Source organism: Pristis pectinata, chromosome 6 (genome assembly GCF_009764475.1).
Source record: "Pristis pectinata isolate sPriPec2 chromosome 6, sPriPec2.1.pri, whole genome shotgun sequence".
Lineage (NCBI taxonomy): Eukaryota > Metazoa > Chordata > Chondrichthyes > Rhinopristiformes > Pristidae > Pristis > Pristis pectinata.
This window is the reverse complement of record NC_067410.1, coordinates 89,873,489-89,899,851: the sequence shown is the minus strand read 5'-3', so window position 1 is coordinate 89,899,851 and position 26,363 is coordinate 89,873,489. Positions and strand designations below refer to the sequence as shown.

The window sequence follows — 26,363 nt, the reverse complement described above, 5'->3', positions numbered from 1 at the left end:
CACATTACAGCATGTGGAGTCTCTTGTCTCCTATAGATGGTCTAGTCCGTTAGGCAGAAAAATTGGCCAATATAATTTAATTCAGAGGAATGAGGTGATGCATTTGGAAAGGTGCAGCAAGGCAAGTGAATACACAATAAATTTGGAGGATAGCAAGAGTTGTGGAGGAATGGAGGGATGCTGGGTCATTAGTCTTGGATAATAAAGTTGTCCTTAATGCAGTTTTGGGGGCAAAAGTAAATGGAACCTTAAGCTGGAAGGTCAATAAATGTTAAAGTATGTGGAATTATTTCCTTTGAGCTATGGTTTGGGAATAAAAGTGCAGGGGAATTTATGCTATAATAATAATTAAACTACAGCTTGTGTACTTTTCTAGTCACCACATTACAAATACAGGCAGCCCCCAGGTTACAATAGGATTCCATTCCTGAGAACTGTTTGTAACTTGAACTATTCTTAAGTAGAAATGAATAAAAACTGTGTGGGAGAGGATTGAGGATCGCATAAACATCTGTGATGGCAGTGTCTCCGCACCCCCCAGCTCTGCTCATCTGGGGGGGGCGGGGTGGGGTGAAGGCGTGTGGAAATGACCCCTTCCCATCTGGCAGAAGAAGACTTCAGCCCCATAGTACCCTACAAATCCATCCTGGCGGTCTCCCAAAACTTGTCTGTGTGTATGGGGTGTCTGCAAGTTGGGCATTCATAACCTGGAGAGGAACTGTAAAATGGGATTACAATAGAAAGGGGATGCACAAGGATGCTACTGAAATGGAAAATTATTAGCTGTAAAGAAATGTTATGAATAGACTGAGGTGGTTGTTTTGGAACGGAGGAGTAAGAGGTGATTGCGTAAGTTATAATATATGTATGGAGTGAATAGGAAGGAACTATTTTCCTTAGCAGATGGATCAAATGTCAGTGATTTAAAATAACAGGTAGAAGGATTAGAGGGGAATGAGGAATTCTTTTTAACCTGGAGGGTGAGAAAGGGTCTGGTACTCTAACCTGAATATATGTTGGAGGTGGAAACAGTCACATTTAAAAGTACTTGAAGAGATGTGATCTGCAGGGCTAAGGACCAAATGCTGGAAGGTAGGTTGAGGCTGGCTGGCGTTTTGTTCAACATGCATCCAATTAGCTGAATAGTCTCCATTTGTGTTGCAAGTTTTCTATGATTCTTTGGAAAGCAGGGAATGAATTTTTTTTTCAACCATTGAGAACTTCTGTGAATGCTGAATAATATTAACTGTTAAGTAAATGTATGCATATGAAGTGTGCAAGTGTATAGAGTCAGAGATACTATATAGGAACAGGCTCTGGCTCACTGAGATGCTGACCGTCAACCACTCATTTGCACCTAATCCTACATTATTCTCTCCCCTGCCACTACCTGTGTTGCCAGAAATTATTCTGCTACCAAAATTAAAATGGTGTTACAGATACTTCATCTCTGGCTATTTAGCGATTTCTGTGGGGGGGTGACATTGGTTTTTACTAGTGTACTTTTTGCAGTTGAAATCTGCTTCAGATCTCCCTAAGAAAAGCTACAGTCTTTGATTGAAATTTTAAATGGGCATCAAATTATTTGGAGGGAATGTAAACATTGGATATTAATTACACATATATCAGTCTTCTGTCCTTTCTTGTATAACAGTCTGCAGGAAGTTTAGAAGGAGGTGGTGCTGTACAGGCAAATGGAGAAAGTCCTCATCCGGTACCAGTTGTCATCCGGCCAGGTAAGTTGAAAAGCTCAGCTGCTCAGTCCAATATTAGAATGAGGCAACAATTTAATTCTGCACAACAAAAGTTGATGGTATATTTTCAGTATGGATGGTCGTTAACCAAACTGCATAATTTTATTGAGATTTGTTTCCAAGTATATTTTTGTAACTAGTGATTTTTTTTAATATATTCAAGTTTTGGGAGAATTCTTCCAAGAAAATCATTTACAAACTTGTACCCTAAACTCTGAAGTTTGCATTGCTTGGTCCTTGATTAATTTATCAGTACCAAATTTATTTACCATTTTGATGTTTGTGCCAATTTCTTCAGTTATGTGGAGCACTAGCTTACTGCAAACAACTGCAATTGGGTTAGCTACTACAGGACTGATACCACTTTTCTATACTTTTTAAATGGAATTGTAAGTTATTTCCTTGCACTGACTAGACATCTGTCTTTTGAACTGCAAAGTCTGTTTGAAATTCGGTAAATGTTCATTTGCTGGAACCCAAACTTAAAACATTTATATTAGATATTCTTCAGAGGCACAAGGTGGCTGCTGAAGCTTTAAACAATGTATTGGAGAAAATCCACAAGTCATCATATACTCATAATATCATAGAGTTGGATGTAAACTGCCTCAGTACTTCCTTGACCTATGGTTTGGGGCTTATCTAGACAATCTTGTTATCTCTCCCAAAAGCTCATTGTCAGTTTTGAGTTGTATGTGATGTTCCTGGTATCAAGTAATCTTTTTTTGATTTTCATAGATAAGCCCAAGTCTCCTGCAGTGATATCTAAACCAGTAGAAGAGCTGAACCAACTTGAGAAATCTATTTCACCTGAAATTGTAGAAAGCAAGTCTGAAAATAACACTAAAGAAACAGACTCTGAAGAAGTCCAGGAAACTCCGATCACAGAGCCAGAGGACACTACAAACATTGCAATCCCTTGTGATGTGACTGTGACAGATTCTGTGCCACCTGATGGTGATGATGATGAAATGAACCCTTTGGCAGAACCTATTTCTTTGCCACAGGAAGCTAAAAAAATGCAGAAAAGTGAAACAGAGGTACAAGAGCCACAGAAAGAAGAGGCGATTCCAGATGAATCTAGCTCAAAAGACTTGACAGTGGAAAGTAATGGTTTTATGCCAACACAGGAAGTTGAGCCTAGTCAAGTACCTGAGCCTCCAGTTGAACCCCCACTTGAACCTGTAGTGGATTCGCCCATTGCACAACCTGAAGAACCAAAGTTGACTAATGGACTGGAGCTTTCAATAGAACAGGATTCGGAAGTTTCAGAAGCTCGGCAGGAATCTCACATCAGTCCCATTTCTGAGCCTGAAGCACCGAAATTTGAAGAGAATGAAGTAGACTTAGCACCTTCTGAGGAGAAGGAGGAAAAGGAAAAAGAGGAAGAGGAAAAGGAAAAGGAGGAGGAGGAAGAGGAGGACATTGTAGAAGTCCAAACGCAGGATGCCTTGCCATCAGCAGCTACTTTATCACAGACTAATGACAATTCTATGCAAGGTATTGGTAATAGATGTTGAGAGTATTGTACAGCATTGCAGAGAAGGTCTTATGTTAAGTATATGTGTTGATGTCAACATTCTGTAGGGATGTAGGTGGAAACAGTTGAGTTGAAGTTAAGTGCTATTACTTTAAATTCCTTAACTTCTCTCTGTGTCATGGAATGAAAGATTGAACAGGTTTAGGACTTTATTCCTTGAAGCGTAGAAGAATGAGGGGAGACTTGATAGAGGTTTACAAAATTGAGGGGCATAGAGTTAATGTGAGTAGGCTCTTTCCACCTAGATTAGGAGAGAGAAGTACGAGAGGATATGGCTTTAGGGTGAAAGGGGAAAGGTTTAGGGGGAACTTCACTCGAAGAGTGGTGGGAGTGTGGAACGGGCTGCCATCAGATGTAGTAAATGCGGGCTCACTCTTGAGTTTTAAGAATAAATTGGATAGATACATGGATGGGAGAGGTCTGGAGGGTTATGGACTGGGTGCAGGTAAATGGGACTAGTGGAATAACATTTTGGCACAGACTAGAAGGGCCGAGTGTTCTGTGCTGTAGTGTTCTATGGTTCTAACGAGTTGTGGTTTTGCAGGTGGTTTGACAAATAACGCTGCCTGCTTGTTGTCTTTCATATCTGGACATAAGCATTAGTATATTTTCCTGAGATCATTCTAGGTTTAAAAGGATTGTTTAAGCAAGATTATCAGTTATTAATATTGGGTTCCCTTGTTTGAAATGAGTGTAAAGGATCCCTCAATTTGTGCTTCCTTTGCACTTCTAGATTTTGGTACAGTAAAGTTTCTATAATGTATTTTGAAAATATATGGAATATGCCATGATTGCATTCATTGCTTAGTTGCACTAAGAATCTAGGTGAAGGCCCTCGAGCTGCTTTTATGGTAGAATGGCTAACGATTTACAATCATTAACGGAAGAGCAGTAAATGACAATCAGAAAAACTGCAGCTGCTGGAAAAGCTCAACAGGTCAGGCAGCTTCTTTGGAAACTGATGTTTCAGGTTCAAGACCCTTTGTCAGAACTGGTGAAGGCTAGTGATGATTTATGTAATAGAAATTGCAGGAAATACTAAGCAAATCGTGTCTATGGAGATGAAATATGAGAGATTAATGGCCTTTCATTAATCGAAAAATCGAATTAAAACAAATTTTAATTGCAAAGCGGGGCGGGTTGGAGAAAACTACAGAAAGTTTGAAAGTGATGGATGGGAGATTGAATGAAACTGTTGGAGCTGGCTGAATGAAGACCAGTGAAAAACTAAAGGAGATATTAATTCTAAAGTTTATCTGTCATTTCATATTACTGGAAAAGGAGAAAGAGGCAATGTTGGAAATGAGAGAGAGAGAGAGAGAGAGAGAGCTGGAATTGCTGGTTATCTGAAATTGTTGAATTCTGTTTTGTGCCCGGAAGGCAACAATGTGCCAAGTCGAAAGATGAGCTGCTGTTCCTTTGATGGAAGGGGTGCAGAAGGTCAAAGTGGAATAAGAGTGGGATGGAGAGAGAGTTTATGGCTTTCAAGTGAGATGATTGGTGGTATTCCAATGTTGCTAGTCTCGTCTTTCACAGTAATATGGTAGGGCTATGCTAGAAAAGTAATGGTGATATCAGTGGTATGTTGATGCAGTGCACCAAAATTTATCAGTATATAGTAGATACTGAGCCTAGGTGCTCTTGAAGTGCACTACTTTGCCAGTAGTAATGAGTTCACAGAATCTCAGAAGTTTTACTGCACAGGAGGAGGCCATTTGACCTATTGAGTCCTTGATGAGAACAATTCAGCCACTTCCTCTCCCCTTACCCATGCATGTTTCTTTTTGTTATCCACTTTACTTTTAAATGCCACATTTGAATTGTACTCCATTATGGCAGGTACTATTTCATAAAGCTCAGTAAATATTTATCACAATCAGAAAGAGAAACCAACCAGGGTTGATGAGATCAAGGAAGACATTAAATCAAAAGCTAAAGCATGCAAAGTGGCAACATCTAATGGTAGATTAGAGGACTATGAATTTTTCAGGAACTGGCAGTAGAAGACCTAAATAGCTAATAAAGCAGCAAAAAATTAATTCAAGCTAAACTGACATATATCAAAACAAGCAGCAAGAACTTAACGGGTATATAAAAAGGAAGTTTCTGGGCAGGGTAAATACAGGACACCTGTAGATTGAGACTGGGAAATTAATAATAGGAAGTAAAGTATTAATTTAAACTAATACTTGGCATCAATCTTCACAGTAGAAAACTGCAAACATTTCAAAGGGAGCAGATCAGTGAGTTTCAAATATTAGGGAAGAACTTGTAACAGTCCCAATCAGAAGGGCCAAAGTATTGGGGGGAAGGGGGAATCTAATGGGCCTGAATGCAGAAAGTCACCAAGACAAATGGTGTGCATTTCAGGGTCTTTTTAAAAAGTGGGTGCAGAGATAGTATACCCATTGGTTGTTTTTCAAAACTCAGGACTGGGAAACCTCAAATGTGACTTCCTTGTTCGTCGGATATACAAGTATTTGGATAGCCAAGGGCTGATTAAGGATGGTCAGCATGGCTTTGTGTGTGGTAGATCGTGTTTAATGAATCTTGTAGAGTTTTTCGAGGAGGTTACCAAGAAAGTAGATGAAGGAAAGGCTGTGGATGTTGTCTACATGGACTTCAGTAAGGCCTTTGACAAGGTCCCACATGGGAGGTTAGTTCAGAAGGTCCACACACTAGGTATCCATGGAAAGGTTGTAAACTGGATTCGAAATTGGCTGTGTGGGAGAAGACAGAGTGGTAGTGGATGATTATTTCTCAGACTGGAGGCCTGTGACTAGTGGTGTGCCTCAGGGATCTGTGCTGGGGCTATTGTTGTTTATTGTCTATATCAATGATCTTAGGTGATAATGTGGTAAATTGGATCGGCAAGTTTGCTGGTGATACTAAGATTGGAGGCGTAGTGGACAGCGAGGAAGGCTTTCAAGGCTTGCAGAGGGATCTGAACCAACTGGAAGAATGGGCCAGAAATTGGCAGATGGAATTTAATGCAGACAAGTGTGAGGTGTTGCATTTTGGGGGGACATACACAGTAAATGGTAGGGCACTGAGGAGTGTGGAGGAACAAAGGGATCTGGGAGTTCAGATACATAATTCCCTGAAAGTGGCGTCGCAGGTAGACAGGGTTGTAAAGAAGGCTTTCAGCATCCTGGCATTCATAAATCAAAGTATTGAGTATAGGAGTTGGGATGTTATAAGACATCGGTGAGGCCAAATTTGGAGTATCGTGTGCAGTTCTGGTCACCTAACTATAGGAAGGATATTTGTAAGATTGAAAGAGTGCAGAGGAGATTTACTAGAATGTTGCCGGGTCTTCAGGAGTTGAGTTACAGGGAAAGGTTGAACAGGTTAGGACTTTATTCCTTGGAGCGCAGAAGAATGAGGGGAGATTTGATAGAGGTTTACAAAATTATGAGAGGTATAGACAGAGTTAATGCGAGTGGGCTCTTTCCACCTAGATTAGGAGAGATAAGTACGAGAGGACAAAGGTGAAAGGGGAAAAGATTAGGGGGAACTTCTCCACTCAGTGGTGGGAGTATGGAATGGGCTGCCATCTGATGTGGTAAATGCGGGCTCACTCTTGAGTTTTAAGAATAAATTGGATAGATACATGGACGGGAGAGGTCTGGAGGGCTATGGGCTGGATGCAGGTAAATGGGACTAGCGGAATACTGTTTCGGCATAGACTAGAAGGGCTGAATGGCCTGTTTTTTGTGCTATAGTGTTCTATGGTTCTAAGAAGGGAGAGGCACAAAGCAAAAAACCATAGGCCGGTTGACTTCTGTTGGGAAGATGCTAGAGTCTATAATCAAGGAAGAAAGTCATTCAGGAATGCTTCATGGCTTGAATACTTCACACTCTGCCCCCTCCTCCAAGTTTGCTGCTGATGCAAATAGGTGGGAGGGCATGGTACAATGAGGATATTTGGATTCTATATCAGGTTATAGATGGGTTAATGAGTGGGCAAAAACTTGGCAAATGATGTTTAATGTAGGAAATTGTAAATTTGTACAATTTGGCAGGAGGAATCAAAAGGCAGGGTATTTTCTAAATAGAGACAGACAAGTGAATTGGAGCACAGAGAAATCCAGGAGATGTCCTGCATAAAACACAGTTAACATTTAAGTCCAGCAGGTAGTTAGGAAGGCAGATGTTACTTTGGGCTTCGTTGTTAGGGGTTGGAGTTGAAAAATAGAGAAGTACAGGCAGCCTCTGGCTTCTATGGGGGTTGCATTCCTAGAAAACAGTCCAGCTCATGATTTTTCCATAACATGAATCTCTGTCATCTATACATGCATCAAGAAATGAAAGTTGTAAGTTTTTTTCTTTTTTCACATAAATTCTATATGAGCAAATTTTATTCCACATAAATCATTACCCAAAAATTTGAGAATTCTTTAAGGCCAAATTGTCGTTTCCTGAACAGCCATCCTGTGGGGGTCACTAGTATTGTTACATTTTTATGGGATACTGGTGAGGCCATGTGTAGAGTAGTGTGCACAGCTTTAGTTCCCATAAGAGAGGATCTATTAGTATTGGAGTCAGTCCAGTATGCCAATTCTTGGGATGACAGGATTGTCCTCTTGTGAGTAAATAAAGTTAGACCAGTTTTCTTTGAAGTTTAAAATGAAGGGTGATCTTACTGAAACCTACAAAATCCTCAGGAGGTGTAACAGGGTAAATGTTGACGAGTGGGATAGTCAAATGAGGAAACAGAATAATAAGATAAAGGGGCAGTCATTTAAAATGTAGGAATTTCTTCTTTTAGAGCATGGTCTCTGGAATTCTCTACCCAGGAGAGTTGTGGAGACTAGATCACTGGATGTATTTAAAGAGGAGATGGATACATTCTTGAACAGTGAGAGGATTGACAGCCATGTGAACTGGTGCAGAAGAGGAGTTGAGGGGGGGTAGATTGTCATTGGTGCAAAGGACTTGAGAGGCCAAGTGGCCTACTTTTTTTTTGCATTGTGTTCTTGTTTATGGGTTTTTAAACTAATTGTTCATGAACCAAAGTTTAATTGTTCTAATGTGGAGTTAATTCTCAGTTTACAGTAACATTTAAGATGATAGTCATGCTGATCCTTAATGGGTTTTACCTGTACTAATTTATAGAATGGTCCTATTTCTTGACTCATAGTTTCTGCATGTTGTCAGTTCACTGAAGACATTTCTCTTTTAGCTGCAGCTGTATCTGTGCCAAAGAAGAAGAGGAAAATGAAGGACTTGAACAAAAAAGAAGCAGTTGGAGATCTACTTGATGCTTTCAAAGAGGTATTTGTGCTTAAACATAAAGCAAAACAAGTTAGAAATACTAATTACTGTAGATTGCAAAACATGGCTATTGGCAGGGTCATTTGGTGTTAACTTGTGCGTTTTTCTAAACAAAAAACTGCACTGAAATTATTTGGTGCAGGATCCAGACTTTCAGTGTCTGTATAGCACATCTGTTAAGGTATGGAGTAATTAACTCATCACTGTTTGTGGAATCACTTAGCTTTTGCACCCAATACTAAGAGTGTATTCTAATGCTGGTGTTGCTCAGATCCTTTTGCATTTCTGGCCTCTGGTAAGATTATTCTCGTTACCTGATGTGAATGCTGACACTTGCTTTGAGGGAGAGTTGAAAGGGAATGGGACTGAGGGAAAGAGCAGTTACGAAAGGAGGTCTCAGGGAGGGGTAATTGGGGAAAGGGGAGGATCTGGAGGGGGTGGGGGGGGAACAGGAGTGAGAGGGTGTGAGCAAGAGAATGTGGTTGGTGTCCATTTCTCTGGTCAGTGAGTATGTGTGCACTTCCATACAATATTGTCTGGTCTCCAGCTACCTTGGACCTTCTTGCCATTGGGCCAAGATGTCATTCTGAACCCACGTGGTAGCTGGAGTGCAATGGCCATAATGTGCTTCAAAGATTAAGCACATATCTTTCATTCCTCAAAAAGTCTTTTGTTGTGTTCATGGTAACTGGTGCTGAGAAGTTTGACATTGCTTTCTGCATCAAGATTTAAATGAAATGCTGATCTGAATGATAACACCTACTAATTGTGGTCTCGGCCACCTGGACAAGGACCATTAACCTGTGGCCATCTGGATTTGATGGCTGTAAGTGTCTCTATCTCACTTCAGGGTCTACAGTTTGATGGAATGCTGATCTATCTGAGGTTTACTCTGCACATGAAGATTGCTGTGAGGCAGATGGTGTTATTTTGGTTTTGATTCAATAGTGAAGTTAAAAGTAGTGCTATTTAATAGAACTCTTAAATCATTTAGTATTTTTCATGTGCAGATTTTGTAACAAAATTATTAAAGTCTTAAGTGAGAATGAGTTGCTGTATGAAGCCCCTTTGTGGGGCACAGATTTTTATATTAAAGTAAAAGGAAACTACCAACCTGTCAGCCTGATGTCAGTAGTAGAGAAAATACTGAAATATGGAGTTTAAGGATGAATCTTGTTGAGTTGATAAGTAGGAACCAGTGGATTTTGTGTATTTGGATTTATTGAAGGCTCTCCTCATGACTTGATGAACAAGATTATAGTAGTGGAGAACCGGTAAAGAGGAATGAAAGGGTCTGTCTCAGATTGGTAGAGATCAGTGCTTGGGCCCTAGTCACAGATTTGACTGAACTGACAAATATTTCCAAGTTTCCTGATCCCACAAAACTAAGTGGGATTGCAAGTAGTTGACAGTGGAATTGCTAGTCAGAGTCCAAAGAGGCTTTTGGGGTTGTAGATGAGCTGAGGGGGTGGGCAAAAGCATGGCAATTTTTTTTTCTAAATTGGTAGAAAAGTAGTTGCTGGTACTTAAGTCACGAGAGGTCGGGAAAAAGTTGATATTCAAAGGTATCGGGGTGTTATTGTACATGTTACTGAATGCTAATATCCAGCAGACAGTTAGAAAGGCAAATTGCATGTTGGCTTTTATTGCAATAGGATTTGAGTACAAGAGCAACAATATCTTTCTATAGTTGTATATGGCCTTGCTGAGACCACACCTGGATTTTGTGGATATATTAAAAACAATTTGATCTCTTTTTATACCTACATAAAAGGGTCTACTTGCTATAGAGCAAAAATTTGCCTCCATCTTTCCTGGAATAGTAGGTCTTGTGTAAGGAGAGATTGGCAGAGTCTAATGGGCAGGCTGCAGGGAGGATATATCCCCTGGTTAAGGGATATAGAACCAGGGATGCACTCAGTAAAAGGGATAATCCCTTTAGGACTGAAAAGAGATTTGTTTAGTGTGATGCATCTTTGGAATTCTTTACCCCATAGGGTTGTGGAGGTTGAGCATTTTCTGGATATTAAAGGAACTGGGGGAGATGACAATAAGGCAGGAAAATAGTTAGCATTATGAAATCCAATCTAGTGTTTGGGATATGCCTCTTAAATTATCTCAGCAGTCAGTTACTGAAACACAACTTTCATGCTCAAATTATTTTTCTGCAGTCTCAAGTGAAAGAGCCTGCAGCTGAGTCTGCTGCCCAGCCTGCAGCTGTATCTGTTGAAGTGACGGAAACAATTGCTCCGACTCGTGATGAACCAGAGGAAACCTGGGAGGAGAAGGAAGATAAACAAGATGTAGAAAATGTCAAGCCAGATGGAATTAAGTTGTTGGATCAAAAATATCAATATAAAGAAGGTGAGTTCAGTTTTTTTTTAAACAATCAGAACCAAAACATGAATCTTGGTTATGGGATTTTACCTTTTTATCTTGCTGAATGGAAAGTTTATCTTAAAAGTGATTACAAAATAGGTAGGTTTCTCCCCCCCCCCCCTCAATCACTGCTTAATGAAACAGAGCCTTATCAAAAGCAAAATAGAAATGGGGGCACTAAGTAATTGTATTATTTAGTTAACCACCCTTTTTTTTTTACTACTTTTTAATTTATTATGTCTCCATGATTTGATTAGTACTATTGTATTTTTGAACACGTGCAAAATGCCAGACTCCGCTATCTATGATAGTCTTGTGCTCATCCAATAACTTGCCTTTTATCCCTTCGATTTGGTTGTTTGCCACAAGGTGGAGATAAACTGACGTAAATCTAGATGTTTTAGCTGAATACCGGGTGAAAATATTGTAAGTACTTAAGGTGCTATTGTGTATGCATGTTCCCCCCCACTGAAGATCATTGTACTGAACATTGAGGCAAAACAAAACGCATGGCCATTTAATTTATTTCCAAGTACAAATAAGGAATCCATTCTTTTCATTTGGGTTTGGGAGGTATGCGTAAAATGGAGGAAAAGTGATTCCTCTGTGAAAGTAGCCATGACGTTAATGCCATAAGATTGTTAGCTGCTTTGGAATCCATGATTTGCCCTATTCTTCTATACTGCTAATGCGAGAAATATTTAATTGTTTTAATGATATGATGTTTACAGCTAAATTGTTTTTTCCAGAGTAATTTACTGCGCAGTTTTGGTTTCATGGTTTGTTTTGCAGTTTTGTTTGCCATCACCATTTCAGTTTGTTGCCTTTACCATCAGAGTAAGTCCAGTCAACTTGGGTGTAATACTTAGTAAGGATTCTTGGAACCAGATACGTAACCTCCTACATTTGCGATAACTTCTTCCATGAAGGTCTTAATGCTTTCTCAAGTACTCTTGTGGATTTGAAATAAATCTTGTGTTTTCCTTATCACCACTGCTGTACACCAAACCCAAGTCAAAATAGGAAATTGGCAGTAAAGACATAAAGACTTCATTGTTTAATTGTGGAACTTTTGCTCCATGACCTCTCTTGCATGGATGCTATCCTGATGAATTTCAGAATGGTCATAGAGCTGTAATCTTCCTCAAGTTTATCCAGTTAATGCCAACAGAAGCTTACTACGTGCTCAGGTTCCTTTTTTTTGACTCTTTGCTCAGTCAAGTCTAGTCCCATTTGATTCCAATCTCTAAAGCCCCCATTTGGAGAATCATAAAGCATCTGTTTTCCCTTGAGCAATATTATTTACCCTATTTTTGGTTTTATTTTAGTCCCATTCTCCCTACCAGCATTAGTGTCTCCTTGGCATTCAATTGATCACCAAAACTGAAGCTTGCCAGGAGAGGAGTGAAACAGCTTGTGGCATGTCCTGCATCTTGCATTCCTGGGTCAAGTGCCACATAGTATAACTGGATCCACCCATAATTGTCATTATTATGAAAACACTATATTGTTGATGCTGGAAATATGAAATAAAGGCTCAAGAAGCAATATGAAATAAGGTGTCTTTATTAGTCACATGTACATGGAAACACACAGTGAAATATATCAAGCCAGGCAGCACCTGTGGAGAGCAAAAGAATTAATGTTACAGATTGATGGCCTTTATCAGAGCTAGAAGAGGTTTGAAAGTTTTTAAGATGCAGAGAAAATAGGTGAGAAAAGTACAAAACAGGTAGTCTGTGGTTAGTGGAAGACAAAAGATTGATGAAAGGATCATGCAAAGGATAGTTACAGGACAAAAATATTGATTCTAAAACTGGTGTAAATGGAATAGAAGGATCCTTCTCTGTATGAGTGGGGGGGGGGGGGTGGGAGGGGGGAAGAATGTGCATCAACATAGTGCTATTTGTGGTCCTTTCAAGCTCTCTTACAGCCAGTGAGGAATTTTGAAATGTTGCTGTTGTGTTTTGGGAAATATGGCAGTCAAATATGCATGTAGCAGGCTCCCACAAATGACATCATATTATGACCAGATCATTTATAAATACCATCAAGAATGTCAAGATAAATTGTGTGACTACTTTGAAGTAGTGCCTTGGGGTTATTTATGCCTATTGAAAAGCAGTGGTTTTGGGTATCGGGTATCATCTGCCATTGTTAGGAATAGATAACACTTGTATGTTGCTGATCTGGCTTGATATTTGATACTAGGGAGGACAAGTAATTTATTTTTTTTGTCACTGACGCTGCTTGATCTGCTGTGCTTTCTCTACAGCTCTGACTTGCAAGTTAAAACCTTTACAATCAAACATTTGGATTTATTAACAGTATCTCTAAGCAACCCTACTTTTCACTTATCAGATATTCCCTTTGAATTATCTATTCCTCCCTACCCTCTTCTCTACTTAAAACTAAATTGTTTTGCTCTTTCCCAGTTTTGAAGGGTTTTTGACCTAAAATGTCAATCCCTGTTTCTCTTTCCATGGGTGTTGCCTGACCTGAGTGTTTCCAAAACTTTCTGATATTGTTTCAGATTTCCATAATTCAGTTTTTTGATTTTCCATAAATTTTGTCTTCAATACTGGCTTTGATTATGATGCCAAATTGAGATATAGTGGGAATTACTTATGGTCTGGTGGTTAGTGGTTCTAATGCTGGGATTTTCAGTTCTGTTAATGAGCTTTACTCACTCCAGTGTAATTCTCTAGATTAATGAATTTATATAGTTAATATGTACATCACTTGTCTAATTTTGTACCAAATTTCCTTTGGTGCTTGTTGTAATGGGTTTATATTGTCTCCAAAGTCCTGAGAATTCGAGTATATTTTTTTTAATATGTTAAAATATTAAGCTCTCTGAAGATGCTTCATTTTAATTTTATTTCCCAGTTTTTGGCATCCAAAAACAACGTCTAATGATACATTGATTTATTATGACTAACTTGTCAACAAGACACTAAATTAAAAGTCCCAGAAGCATATGTATTAATGGAGTATACCACCGACCAGCCTATTATAAAACGATTGCAAGATCCTACCCAGGACCACAACAAATAAGGGATGGAGTTATCTAATTGAGTTACTGCTGTTGCCAGTTTGGTTATATTTTTGTACTGTGCCTGGTACTTAATTAAAGGTGCATTATTTAGTTACTACAGCTCTATGTTAGAACTTTGGCCTTTTGCAACAGAGGCTTTTCCAGGCTTCCTGGGTTCTTCAATCCAGCAAAACTTGCAAATGTTTTTGGTGCTTTTATTGCTTTGTCTTGTGTGGCTAGAACTGAGGGCTGTGGACTAGGCAGGCTCCTTTTGAAAAGAGCCAGAGAGCAGGCTGCTGTATGACTTTTGGGAACAGGGAGGGAGGAGTGGAAGATGGCTGCAATGTTATATAAAGCTGAAATATTACTATTTTCAATTTTAACTATTCTAATTCACCCCATTAGAAAATTGGAAGCCACTTAATCCTGAGGATAAGAAGAAATATGACCGTGAATTTCTCTTGAGGTTCCAGTTCATCTTTGCTAGTATGCAGAAACCTGAAGGTCTACCAGCAATTAGCGATATTGTGTTGGATAAGGTATGCAGTAAACTTGATCAGTTAGTTGTTTCAGTGTTAAGCATTTTGAAATAGCAAACAATGTAATGTTTATGTAAATAGTCTGTTGACTTTGATGTAAATTTATGTCGTTGATGCTGACTATATGAGTCCAAATATCCCCATGCCATTTGCTTTGGCCTTGTAGCACCTTGAGATTAAAACATTTGGGTGAATGGATGAATGGGAGTGCACCGCAACATTTGATTTTGAAATTTTATTTCCCATTTCCATGTGGTGGGTGATGAGTAAACAAGTTGTGGTTCTTTTTCTGGTTAGGTGTGTAACCATTTCAGTTTAACTCCATTTTAAAGCTGCCACCTTTGTGTCATTGTTGCTTTCTGTTCCATCTTCAAGGAGTTTTTGTATATGTGGCAGTTTGAGGAGTTTTCTGTTGTCTGGGATGTAATCAGAGGCAGAATTTCCCTGTGTTAATGGTATTCTGAACTAAAGTGGAACATATTTTAAAGCTGCATCACAAATGCCAATACAGTCAGCTGATAACATTTATAGAAACATTAGATGATTTCCACATTCAGTCAAAAAATCTCTGAATTATCTCCAGACTTGTAAAGATAGTTATGGTTTCTTTAAGAAACATCCTTTCAAACCAGAGAAGTGGAAAAACGAGCGAGGATTGCACCAATGAGCAGCTCTGAAAGGAGTACTGCAACTTTTATATTAGGACAGATACAGTGATCTGGAGTTGCAATCCTCTTTGGCATGATTCTCAAAATCAATCTGGAGCCAACCCACTGCTCTTGCTTAGTAAAATAAAGCTTGTTTTCCAGAGTTCTGTTATGTTTTAACAGGAGTTTTTGATGCAGTGGAAGCTAAATAAGTGTTCATGTTACTTTAATAATCATGTCATTGCCATATGATCTAACTAAATCTGTGGAATAGTTGCCCTTAAACTTTACCTACACTGTGAGAGTTTCCCATTATCTATTGGGTTGCTTTTAATTCCACATCTCTGAACACAGATGAACAATAAATCTCCTAGTTGGTGGGTTGGCCACTCCAATCAGCTGAAACGATTGGATTCTGCTTTCTTGAAATAACGAGTGTTTTGGCAGTAAGATCTTTAGATGTTGCTGTGCCCTGTCATTTATTCTGGATTTTTATCAGATAAGACCTTTATTAGTCACATGTACATCAAAACACACAGTGAAATGCATCTTTTGCGTAGTGATTTTTTTTGGGGGGGCAGCCCGCAAATGTCGCCATGCTTCTGGCGCCAACATAACATGCCCATAACTTCCTAACCTGTATGTCTTTGGAATGTGGGAGGAAACCGGAGCACCTGGAGGAAACCCACACAGACACGGGGAGAACATTGGAGTTCCTTTGAATCCTGGTTTCTCTGCCTACTCATTTTGGATTTCTGCACATCAATTTCTAGTATTTTGGTTCTATAGGAAAGGAATTCAGAAGTTGATTAACTAAAGAAACATTGAAGGCATGCTTTGAGCAAGGCTGAATTTGTATTTCTTTCCTTTGGGTGACTCAAATCAGACTGTGGTACCAGAGCTGAGACTAAAAGTTGAGGCTAAGACTTTTTTTCCTCTCCTGTAGAGAGAATACAGAAGGTGACTTAATAGATGTCATCAAGCTTAGAGTTTAGTATGTTTCCAGAAACCATTGAGTTAAGAATGGTACAATGAATAGTTGGGCAGTGGTGAGCTTCTGATTAATTATTGGATCTTGCTATACAGCCTGCTCTTTGAACTGTTCTCCTTGCACCCACCTTCCAGTCTTTCCTAATAATCCATTAAATTACTTTTAAATGCACTTAATGGTGTATCATAAATTCCCACGGAATCTGAATGTACATTGTTCCAGTGTAGGCCAATGAACAGCATTGCCTCTTCCGATGGCATTAGTGTATTAAATGGGTGATGATTTGTATAGATTCAGTGGGCCAAAGAGCCTGTTTCCTTGCTGTGTGACTATGACCAGGCACGTCACAGCCTTCTGCACTTGATCTTGATTTGAATGACTTAAGATAATCAGCCTTTACAGCCTTGTATTTAGCTTTCATTATTCATCATTTTTCCATTGTGATAATTTCAGATTTCATTCCTCATACTCATTAGATCTCTGTCAGATATTCCATTTGTTCTTCACTAGTTTTTACCATGTCTTCAAACTGGCACCATCATTTTGTCTTTCAATCTCTCTAGCCCTTCCCCTTTTTAACAGATTTTTTGTCTGCCTTTTTCTCCACAACATTAACTCTTGTCTGAACTAGAAAATATTAGAGAAAAAATATTGCCTGAAACATTAACTTTCTCTCTCCACAGATGCTGCCTGACCTGCTGAGCATTTTCAGCACTTATTTTTGAATCTGAAGCTACAATTCATTCAAGTAGATCGTCATGTCCACTGTATGAACTGATCTCTTCATTTCCATTATTTTAAAGCTCATTATTAGTCCATCTGCCAAATTCCTCTCATCCCCCATTTTCAATACCTGCTTGGCTTTTTAGTAAATGATTCAGATTTCTCCCATTTCTCAACATAAATAATCCCTACTATTTTCCTAAGAAGCTGCTCTTAGCATGTCATGGCCCTATTTTCAAAGGATCCCGATGGACTGTTGTGCATCATAATATTTCTTTCTTGCTCTACCATTTTAAGAGTTTGTGAATATGTATCTTGAGTTTCTTCTGGTCTTGTTTCATCTCTGATATATTTGTATAATTTAACTAAACCATCTAAGTTATACTAGCTTTCTGTATTGGTTTTGACCAATTACTTTTGCATTTGAAGTGCTTCTTCCCATTTCATTGTTGTCTGTCCTCAGCGTCTGCTGTTGTCCTCCCTGTGAACTTTAGCGTGGTATTAAATAGTAATTTCATATTCATATTCCCTGTTCCCAAAGTCATAGAACATTGAGGTACTGTTCTACCAGTTCCTTTTTTTTGCCTGACTAATGATCCTGTCTAAGTACCGCTGCATACTGTTTTCCTTTCAGGAAATCGCCATTCCAAAGTTATTGAAAATTTTGTATATATACCGTCCTGCCTTAACAAACTAGATCTTTTAATAAGCCTTGGCTGGCCTTGATTGACCATGTTTTTTCAAGTAAAGATTAATTCTGTTCTTAAGTGCTCTCTAATCGTTTTCCACCAATAATAATGGCCTGCAGTTACCAGGTTTACCCCCTCTGCCTTTATGAATAGAGATGCAGCATTTGCATTTATCCTCTCATGGCATCATTTGAGTTTCCTTGGAGGATTGAAGGTCAGTTTTTGAGGTCCCTACCCCTGCTTCCATCAACAGCCTGTTTCAAACTGGAGCCTCTAGTATGGAAATTGGGTCCACGTTGTGCTCTGCTTTCAAATTTCCATTCCATTCAAAGTAACTGGAGTCAGATGTGGTCTACATTGTTTAGTTGCTATGGTACATGTGTGTTTGGCTCAGGCTGCAGATTGTAATGCTGATACCAGCTATCAACTGTTTTTCAATCCAATATCTCATTATTCCATTCCTTTCTTCAACTTTGCAGTTTTCTTGAAGAAAGTGCCTAATAATTGATTAGTACCTTAGTCCTGCTGTGCTTTCCAAGATAATTTCACTTTTTTGACCCTAATTTGTCCCACTGTTTAATTATCTATTTTCAATATTTAAAAAAGTAAACTGTTGGAGCATTCTAATTGATCTGCTAGGTATTCAGTACAGGAGCACATTTTCTCATATCTGGTTTTTATGTGGAACAAATCTTTTGATCTTACTTTGATATAAATTATATTTTTCTTGGGTTACATTTTATTTTTGAAGGTTAATAAATTGAGATGTGATAACATTATAGCAAGAAAGGTATTATCAAGCAAAGTTAAAACAGCACAATAATATGGTTCTAAACCACTCCAGGTCAGAAGGAGAATGAGCAATAGACAGGAAAGGATCTTTGTATGTGGAGGTTGAGCTTCTCTCAAAGAATGAGGAATACTCTGTCTGTGGTGAGTAATGGTTCATTCCTCCATTTTTCTTTCAACCTCCACATCCAAATAAGCTGGGGATCTTTTGCCTATGTCTCGAGGTTAATTTAATCGAGTATCAAGTTTATCGTGCTTTATTTATAAAATAAAAAAAGCATGATAACACTTTAAAGTGTAACTGCTCCATTCTCCAATTATTGATTTATTCCCTGTTTTAAGAAAGCTAAAAGGTGGCTAATACAGAGGCATCCAACTTATGTTTGGGCACTAGAGACGTAGGGCAGATGGTTGGATAAGTAGGATTGAGAGAGGTGTGAAGCAAGGCATGTGATCAGGGCTGTGGGACAGAGGGGCTGGGGTGGGTATAATTTTCAAGGAGCAAAAGGGGCAGATAATCAGTGAAGGTTGAAAGTTAGAAGAGGAAGATGGTTGCCAGACACCCCAGCAGTAGCCCTCTTGCACGTTAGAATTTTGTTCACGTGAAGTCAAACCATTGTTGTATGCCATTTTATGTGGCAAGAACATGAACACATACCATGATCAATGTGTATAGAAATGCTGGCAGCAAGTTCGGCCTACAGCCTTCTGCCTTGACATGAAAATAGTCCACCAACCAAGTTTGGGCACCTCTGGGTAGTATGTGTAAACTTCCCTTGTCCTTGGTAAAGCCAGAATGTTTGAATTTTATTTGACTTTGATTTCTTGCAGTTGATGTCTTAAGTAGCAACATTTGTGATGTAAAGCACAGGGTGATCTTGACTTAGCAGGTGATTTAAATTATGTTCTACTTTTAACAATTGATGAGTATCTGATGTTTTATTATACAGGCAAACAAGACTCCACTTCGTCCTCTTGATCCAAGCAGACTGACTAATATGAACTGTGGACCAGACTTCACTCCGTCCTTTGCACAAATAGGACGGCCACAGATTGGAAGAGGGCCAGTAAGTTTAAACCTTTTGAGACTATGATCAATCAATATTAACATCAAATATTTGAAGGTGGTAACATCTTGCAAAGGTTGCTAATATTTCAGAATTTGATCTCTTGAACACTGGTGACAAATTTGAAAAGATGCTGTTTGATATAACTAATCAGAATTCTGCATGCTATTGAATTCTTTGTATTCCTAAGCATTTCATTGAACCAAACAGCTTAAATGTACTTTGGTTAACCTTTTGAAGCAATATGGTGTTCCTGTTCATGTCAGAGCATCCCTATGAGAAGTTGTACACTTTGAAGCTGATAAACCTTGGTAGAAATGCTGATGTTGCTACTTTTGAGTTAAAAATAATAGAATACTATAAAGAGTAGAAGACTGAGCATAGAAAATGGAGATGGAAGTAAGCTGCATAATTCCTCTCCTCTGTTCTATGAGTTCATGGTCAATCCTGTATTTTCAGTTTCCTGGCTGATTCCCATATCCCATTTTGATCTTTAATCTTGAATATACTCAACAACTTGCTGAAGATTGGACAAAGCTTTGGACACCAATCACCTTGAGCATAGAAAAGTATCTTCCCTGTCTCCTATAGAAGTCTTAAATCACTGAACTCTTGTCCTAATATTTTTTGCACTTCTTAGGCAGAGGAAATAACCTGTTTATTGTCAGTCTTGGAACCTTTAATTTTGTTCCAATGAAGTCATCTAAACTTTAGAGTGCATAGATAGAGACTTAAGTTGTATAGTACACCTAGTAGGGTCTTGCCAAAGTCCGATACAATTTCAACAAGACAATGTTACAAGTAGGCCTTTACTGCAAAGGGGTCCCAATTTGTTGGATTTTAGTCCCCTTAGATCACTTGACTAATTAGTGAAAGTTTGTTTTTTTGATTGCCAGGTGTTTGTGTTTATTGTATCTTTTAATGTATAAATGTGCAAGATAATACAATTCTTCCATAAAGTACATAAGACTATTATGTGAATTCACGGATGATGGCTCCAGATCTGTATCTCCAGATTCTGTATTTGTGCATATTTAGGAACTTGGATGTATGCAAATTCTGTTTTTAGCTTTTCATATGGTTAATGCATGCATAGAATGGTTATCAGTATCTTGACTATCCTCCATTATTGGAGTTGAAAACTGAAGTAAGGAGAAAGTTCATTTAACCCAACCTTATAACCTCTCATCCTCGGGACTACATGCTAGTATGCCCTGACAAGTTTTGATCTATCGTCCTCACAACTGTGTAACATGTAAAAATATTACAAGCTGAGATTCCTAAATAGTGCTCATCTTTCTGTGAGCTTTGGGTGCTTTCTCCCCACCCTAATGTTTAGCTCTTTCTTGCCTCTCATCTTCCTGAACTAAGTGGCTGACAGTCACTTGATGCAAGTTATTTCCAAAACTAAATGGCAATATGATATGTTATTGCTTAACTGTGTCTGGTCCCCATTTGGGCTGAATGCTGAATTAGCACTGGCAAGCAAGCCTGATGAAGTTAATCATATTCCTAACCTTTTGAGAAGCCAAATATATTGGAACACCTGCTACTTCATGCTGAGCATCATCACTTGTTTTAAATTGCTGGCCTCAGAGATGATGCCTAACAATTTTATTTGATAATTTATTCTTCGATTTGTTCAGAATTGGCTCTTATTATGTACCTGATTTGAATTAATAGTTTAGTCCCAGCACAATAGAAGCATTTTTCCTCAAAGACCAATTATGTGCATTTTCAATTTTTCTTCTAGCCTTCAGGTGTGGGCCCACGAAGATCTCAGCCAGGCCAGAGAAAAGAACCTCGTAAAATTATTGCAACTGTATCGCTAAATGATGACATACAACTTAAGAAAGCAGAACATGCTTGGAAACCTTCAGTGAAGAAGCAACCTGATGAGGATGACCCAGATTTGATAAAAACACAGGTAACCATATGACAAAATTGTTGACATCCTTTATACACAAGTTTAGAAGAGGTTACTTTTACATTTTACTTCAGATTTTCTACATTAGTTGTATTGGGTGTTGATATTCTCTCAGATCCTCAATTTATTACCTGGTGAACACTAATTTTAATCATTGTAAAATCTTTTTAAAGCAGCTGAAGGGCAGGCTTTGACTTTGTTAGAAGGTGACTGCAGGAGATCAGTTAGGAATTGATTTATTAGCTTGCTAATCTGACTTCCTGATTTTGGGGAGCATGATTGTGTTGATTTGTTACACAATGGGTGAATTTTACTAGTTTTGGTAGTTGGATCTGGTCATAACTGCCAGCAGATATATCAATGACATTTGCCAAGCTATTTCTTGCACAAATGAGTTCCCATTGTTTGATTGGATGTTGGGTAATGTGACACCTTTGTAAACCTTTAGTAGCTGTCAAGAGTTGCAGGCAGCTTGGTGTCTAAGAGTGGGCTGGGTCCTGGAAATATTGATGTTGATTCTTAACATAGAAAATTGAAATCTTGCAAATGGATTAGAGGTTAAATGGCATGTTGACTTCCAAATGACCTGTCATTTAAATCTTGTACAAATGCTGGTTAAATTTGTGTATGTAGCAGTGAGGGAATCACATTATTTTGTAAGCATGATTTGGCATAGAAGTAGAATGTTTTGAATCTGGTTTGAATAGTACTGCAGACCTGGAATTGGCAGTTAAATGATCTTCATAACAGAGAGTGTTTTATTAAGCTTATAGGTCAAAATAATTTTGAAAACCTATCTTGTATATGGTTGCGGATATAAAGTTTGAATTGTTTGCTTTTTACCATAATTGAAACTCTCCCTTGAACTTGCCTTAATGAGAATAGATCTCTTTCTGGCAAGCCTTTTTCATTTGTGGGTTGCTTTGTCACTTGCTCTGGTCACTGTTTTCTGAAGGGATATTAAGAGTAGCTAGTGATGAATCACCTCCTACCTCCCAGCCCTATTCCCTCAGTGGAGAAATGTCTGTTTCGCTAAGGTCCGCAACTTCAGGTGAAAACTGAGCCTGCATCCCATTCTGAAGTTTTCCTTGGACCACAAGTTGCTAGCTGAATTGCACCTCACTACCTTCATCAAGTTCTTGAACAGATGGTGTGAATATGCGGGTAATAGATTATTACATGTAAGTTGAACAGTGAGTGCATGCATACAAAAAACATGGGGCATTGTTATTCCTGTGATTGATATGCATATATAAACATTGCTAGGTGAATCTAAAAAAAATTTTTTGTTGTTTAGGAACTATTCCGCAAGGTCCGTAGTATTTTGAACAAACTGACACCACAGATGTTCCAGCAGTTGATGAAACAAGTTGCAGAATTGACAATTGATAATGAAGAGAGGCTAAAAGGTGTTATTGACCTGGTGTTTGAAAAAGCAATTTCAGAACCGAACTTCTCTGTTGCCTATGCCAACATGTGCCGCTGTCTTACAACTGTAAGTACCCTATTAATATCTTGGAATAAAAGCTTTAGGAAATTTGAAAGCAGTAAATTAACATTCCTGGTAGCTGAAACCTTTGTGATTAATAAATATTGTTCTTTAGTTGTGAAGTATTTATCCTGAGTTATTTATACCTCTTTGGGTTTTGGAGACTTCTTTAATAGATTAAAGGATTTCTCTTAAAAATTGAATTTCAAGCAGCTTGTGTAAATTGATCTTAAAAATGCAGAGTGAGGCTGCTTAAATTTTGGTCTGCAAATCATTGTAGAACTGTAATACATTCTTGTTCATTGTTACAATTTAACAGTTACTGGAGTGCAAAAATAAGTAGTGTAATAGCGGATTAATATTTCAGTTTACTACCTGTGTTGTACTTTATGGAGGGAGTGATTTTTGTCATTTTGTGAAAGGCTGTCTGTATTGAATGTGAAGTTGCAAAGTCATGAACACACGATTGTATATAGTTTAGAATGTTGATTTCTTACTGGATTTTCTTTTTTAAAAGTTAACTTGTACTTTTAACAGCTGAAAGTTCCAATACCTGACAAGCCTGGAGCAACTGTAAATTTCCGGAAGTTGCTGTTAAATAGATGTCAGAAGGAGTTTGAAAAAGATAAAGATGATGATGCTGTAATAGACAAAAAGCAGAAGGAAATTGATGCTGCAGCTATGGTAATGAACTTTTTTTAAAAAAAAGGATAAATGAATATTTTGGGTTTGGGGATTGCATGTTTGTGTATTGCAACCCATTTTTCAGTAAAACTAATTCTGTTCCTTGCCTGTGCGGTACTTGGGATGCATAATATGGTTTGGATTTATTAACACAATGTCGGTATTACACATTTGTGGAACATTTAATTGACCATAGCTTTGCTATTGTACATTTTATGATTGATACTTTACCTATTGAAAAGATTAATGTTTGCAGATAATAAGTGATTAATTTGGTCTTAATGTTAGTCAGGTTCCTTAGTTGCCAACTTCATTTTCATCAATTGACATTTTCAGTTTTCCTTGTATGTGCTTACATTGTCCTACAAATAGCAGGAGATGAGCTTTCCAATGATTTATCAGCTATTGTTCAAAGTTTTTGCTACCGTGGATTACAAGTATGCAATCAAGCCTTGGGCATGAGTAAAATCTTTGTAGAACCATTTGTGCATTGTAATGTGTAGCTCATAAACAGCTATCCAGTTAGTCCAACTCCCTGCTACTTTCCCACAGCTATATAAATTCTATCCTGTTTATAGTCAATTCCCTTTGAAGTTATTCATTCTGCTTCCACTATCCTTCTGTTGTGCCAGTTTTTAACAGCTTGCTACATTAAACAACCAAAGGTTACTCAAACTTTTGTTTTATAAATTACCTGACATCTGTGGCTTTGATTACAGATATTTCTGCCAGTGTCTTTTGTCAATTAGTTGAAACATTGTCTTTCCTGTTCTTGCAATTAAACACATTATGTCATATCAACAGAGTTTCCCCTTATTTACTCTCAAAGCATTTCATAATTTTGAGTGCCTATTAAATGGCCCGGAAGCCACCTCTGGCCTAGGATGCCTCCTCATTAGTTTGGATTTTTTCTTTCCTAACGTGCCCAGAATTGGAAGTCTACTCCAAGCTAACTCCTTATCAGTGCTTTAAAGACTAAGAACTTTAAAGACATGGTTTTCTCGCTTTTATTTCCTTGTTCTGGGCTGCTTACTAAATGTAATTTTAAAACAAAATATCTTAACCACTTTTCTCCCTTAGTCTCTTGCAGCAACATCACATTCTTATTTCATCCCCAATACATAACACTCTTCATTCATTACCCTCTTCCCTTGGAAACCCCATCACTCATCTATCGACACAGCCCTTCTCTTCACCCCCTCTCCCTGGACGTGCCATCTCGTGTCATAAGTTTCTTGTATTGCTCCAATCACTTGATTCCCTTCCCTTTTGACCCCAATTGTTCTCTTCTACTTATGTCCCTAGAAATAGCTGTTTCTCCAATTTAAGTACATTTATTTCTTCAAAATCACAGTCTAACCAGTGGCTTTCCTACCAGTACGTTTCTCCAGCTGCCAATCTGCTTGACTATATACTTCTGTGTGTATGCCCATTTAATAATTACATTCTTTCACTTAAGCCAGTTGTGCTGATAGCACAAAGTCCAAATGACAGAAACTTGGATGGATGTGGAATACAATTGATGAGGCTACTTTATTTGAAACTGTTTCTTTTCATTTACACTCACACTTACACAATTTTTAAGCTCTGCGTCATATTTTGTTGCATTTTTGGAACCAAGGAGAATAACCAAAATTGCAGTTTATCCCGACTCGTGCAAACTCAGAATACTATGTGGATAAGATAAGCATTAGTCTGCTGTCCAAGCTCAAAGTAAACAGGATCGTTCTGATGACTTTGCTTTGCACTAGTGAAACAGGATAGCGTAACCCATATTAAGGACCTGATTCATTTCACCCAAGCTGCCCAATGTGACTAATGATCAGGTGACAAATCAGGATCTGTGACACCAACGGGCCTTTTGCATTAAAGACATCTGCATTTCATATAATGTGGTATCATGATTCTCGACTAGTCTGTGTTGCAGCTGAGAGTCACTTCACTTTTGGGGTTGCAGTTCAGACAAGAATCCCATCTCATCAGACATCGAAAACTTTGGTGTATTTTGATAGTAATCTTCATCATCCAAGGGCAGAATGCTGTATTTATTCTACAGGAAGTCTTTTTATTGTTTTCTTGAATGGATAATACATAAATTGGAGGAAATAGCCTGTTAATATTGTTTTCTCTGGCAATCTGGTTTAAGGTGTCACAACTTGCAGTAAAGTGAACTTTATCATTTCCAGCAGTTATTTGTTTCCTACCATTTTGACAGCTTCTAATCCCTTTTCTTAAAATGTAATTGTTTCATATGAGCTTTGAGGGAACTGGAGGTAGTAGCTGCGTGTGATCCTGTGCTTGGCATTCACTCAGAACTACTTCTAAGACAATTTCATAGGCAGTGGAGGGCTTTCTTTCATTGTCTGTTATCTGACCTATAAGTACTGTTGCATTCTCGCTATTGCCTTTTTAAATTTAGCTGTCTTCTGATTGTCTTGGAGCATCTCAACTGCAAAGGTGGACTTTATGGTTGAGATGCAGGCTTGCTGCCTGAGTTATTAGGATAGTTTTACATGCATCTTCCTGTCTTGGAGTTTTTGACTGCAGTCTAATCTAAGTAATTCTCAGTGCTGTTTTAGATGTAACTGTCTCATTTTCTTTGGTTGATGCTGGAAAGTAAAATATCACTTTATTCTTGACACTTTATCAAAAGCATTTAGCATTCTGTGCCCTGCTGATAACAAACTCTGATTTTTAAATGAACAGCTAATGTGTTTTGTATTAACATTGTTCACTACTGAGTGAGTTCAAAATACAACATTTGCATGTTGCTGTTTGTGACCTCCAGGTTTCCCAAAATAACTTGCAGTGTGAATTAAGTACTTCAGGTG

The 26,363-nt window shown here is 38.3% G+C and overlaps 1 protein-coding gene across 7 annotated transcripts in view; it reads left to right on the top strand.

Annotated features, from left to right (window-relative positions):
- Positions 1 to 26,363, top strand: part of eif4g1a (eukaryotic translation initiation factor 4 gamma, 1a) — an 87,209-nt gene that overhangs the window by 39,847 nt on the left and 20,999 nt on the right. For all 7 annotated transcript variants that reach the window (XM_052017184.1, XM_052017180.1, XM_052017182.1 and 4 more), the window contains 9 exons: positions 1,655 to 1,736; positions 2,493 to 3,254; positions 8,480 to 8,571; positions 10,743 to 10,935; positions 14,393 to 14,526; positions 19,316 to 19,432; positions 21,186 to 21,359; positions 22,657 to 22,854; positions 23,386 to 23,532. In XM_052017184.1, coding sequence (XP_051873144.1) covers positions 1,655 to 1,736; positions 2,493 to 3,254; positions 8,480 to 8,571; positions 10,743 to 10,935; positions 14,393 to 14,526; positions 19,316 to 19,432; positions 21,186 to 21,359; positions 22,657 to 22,854; positions 23,386 to 23,532 — 1,899 coding nt within the window. The remainder of the gene's footprint in view (positions 1 to 1,654; positions 1,737 to 2,492; positions 3,255 to 8,479; positions 8,572 to 10,742; positions 10,936 to 14,392; positions 14,527 to 19,315; positions 19,433 to 21,185; positions 21,360 to 22,656; positions 22,855 to 23,385; positions 23,533 to 26,363) is intronic.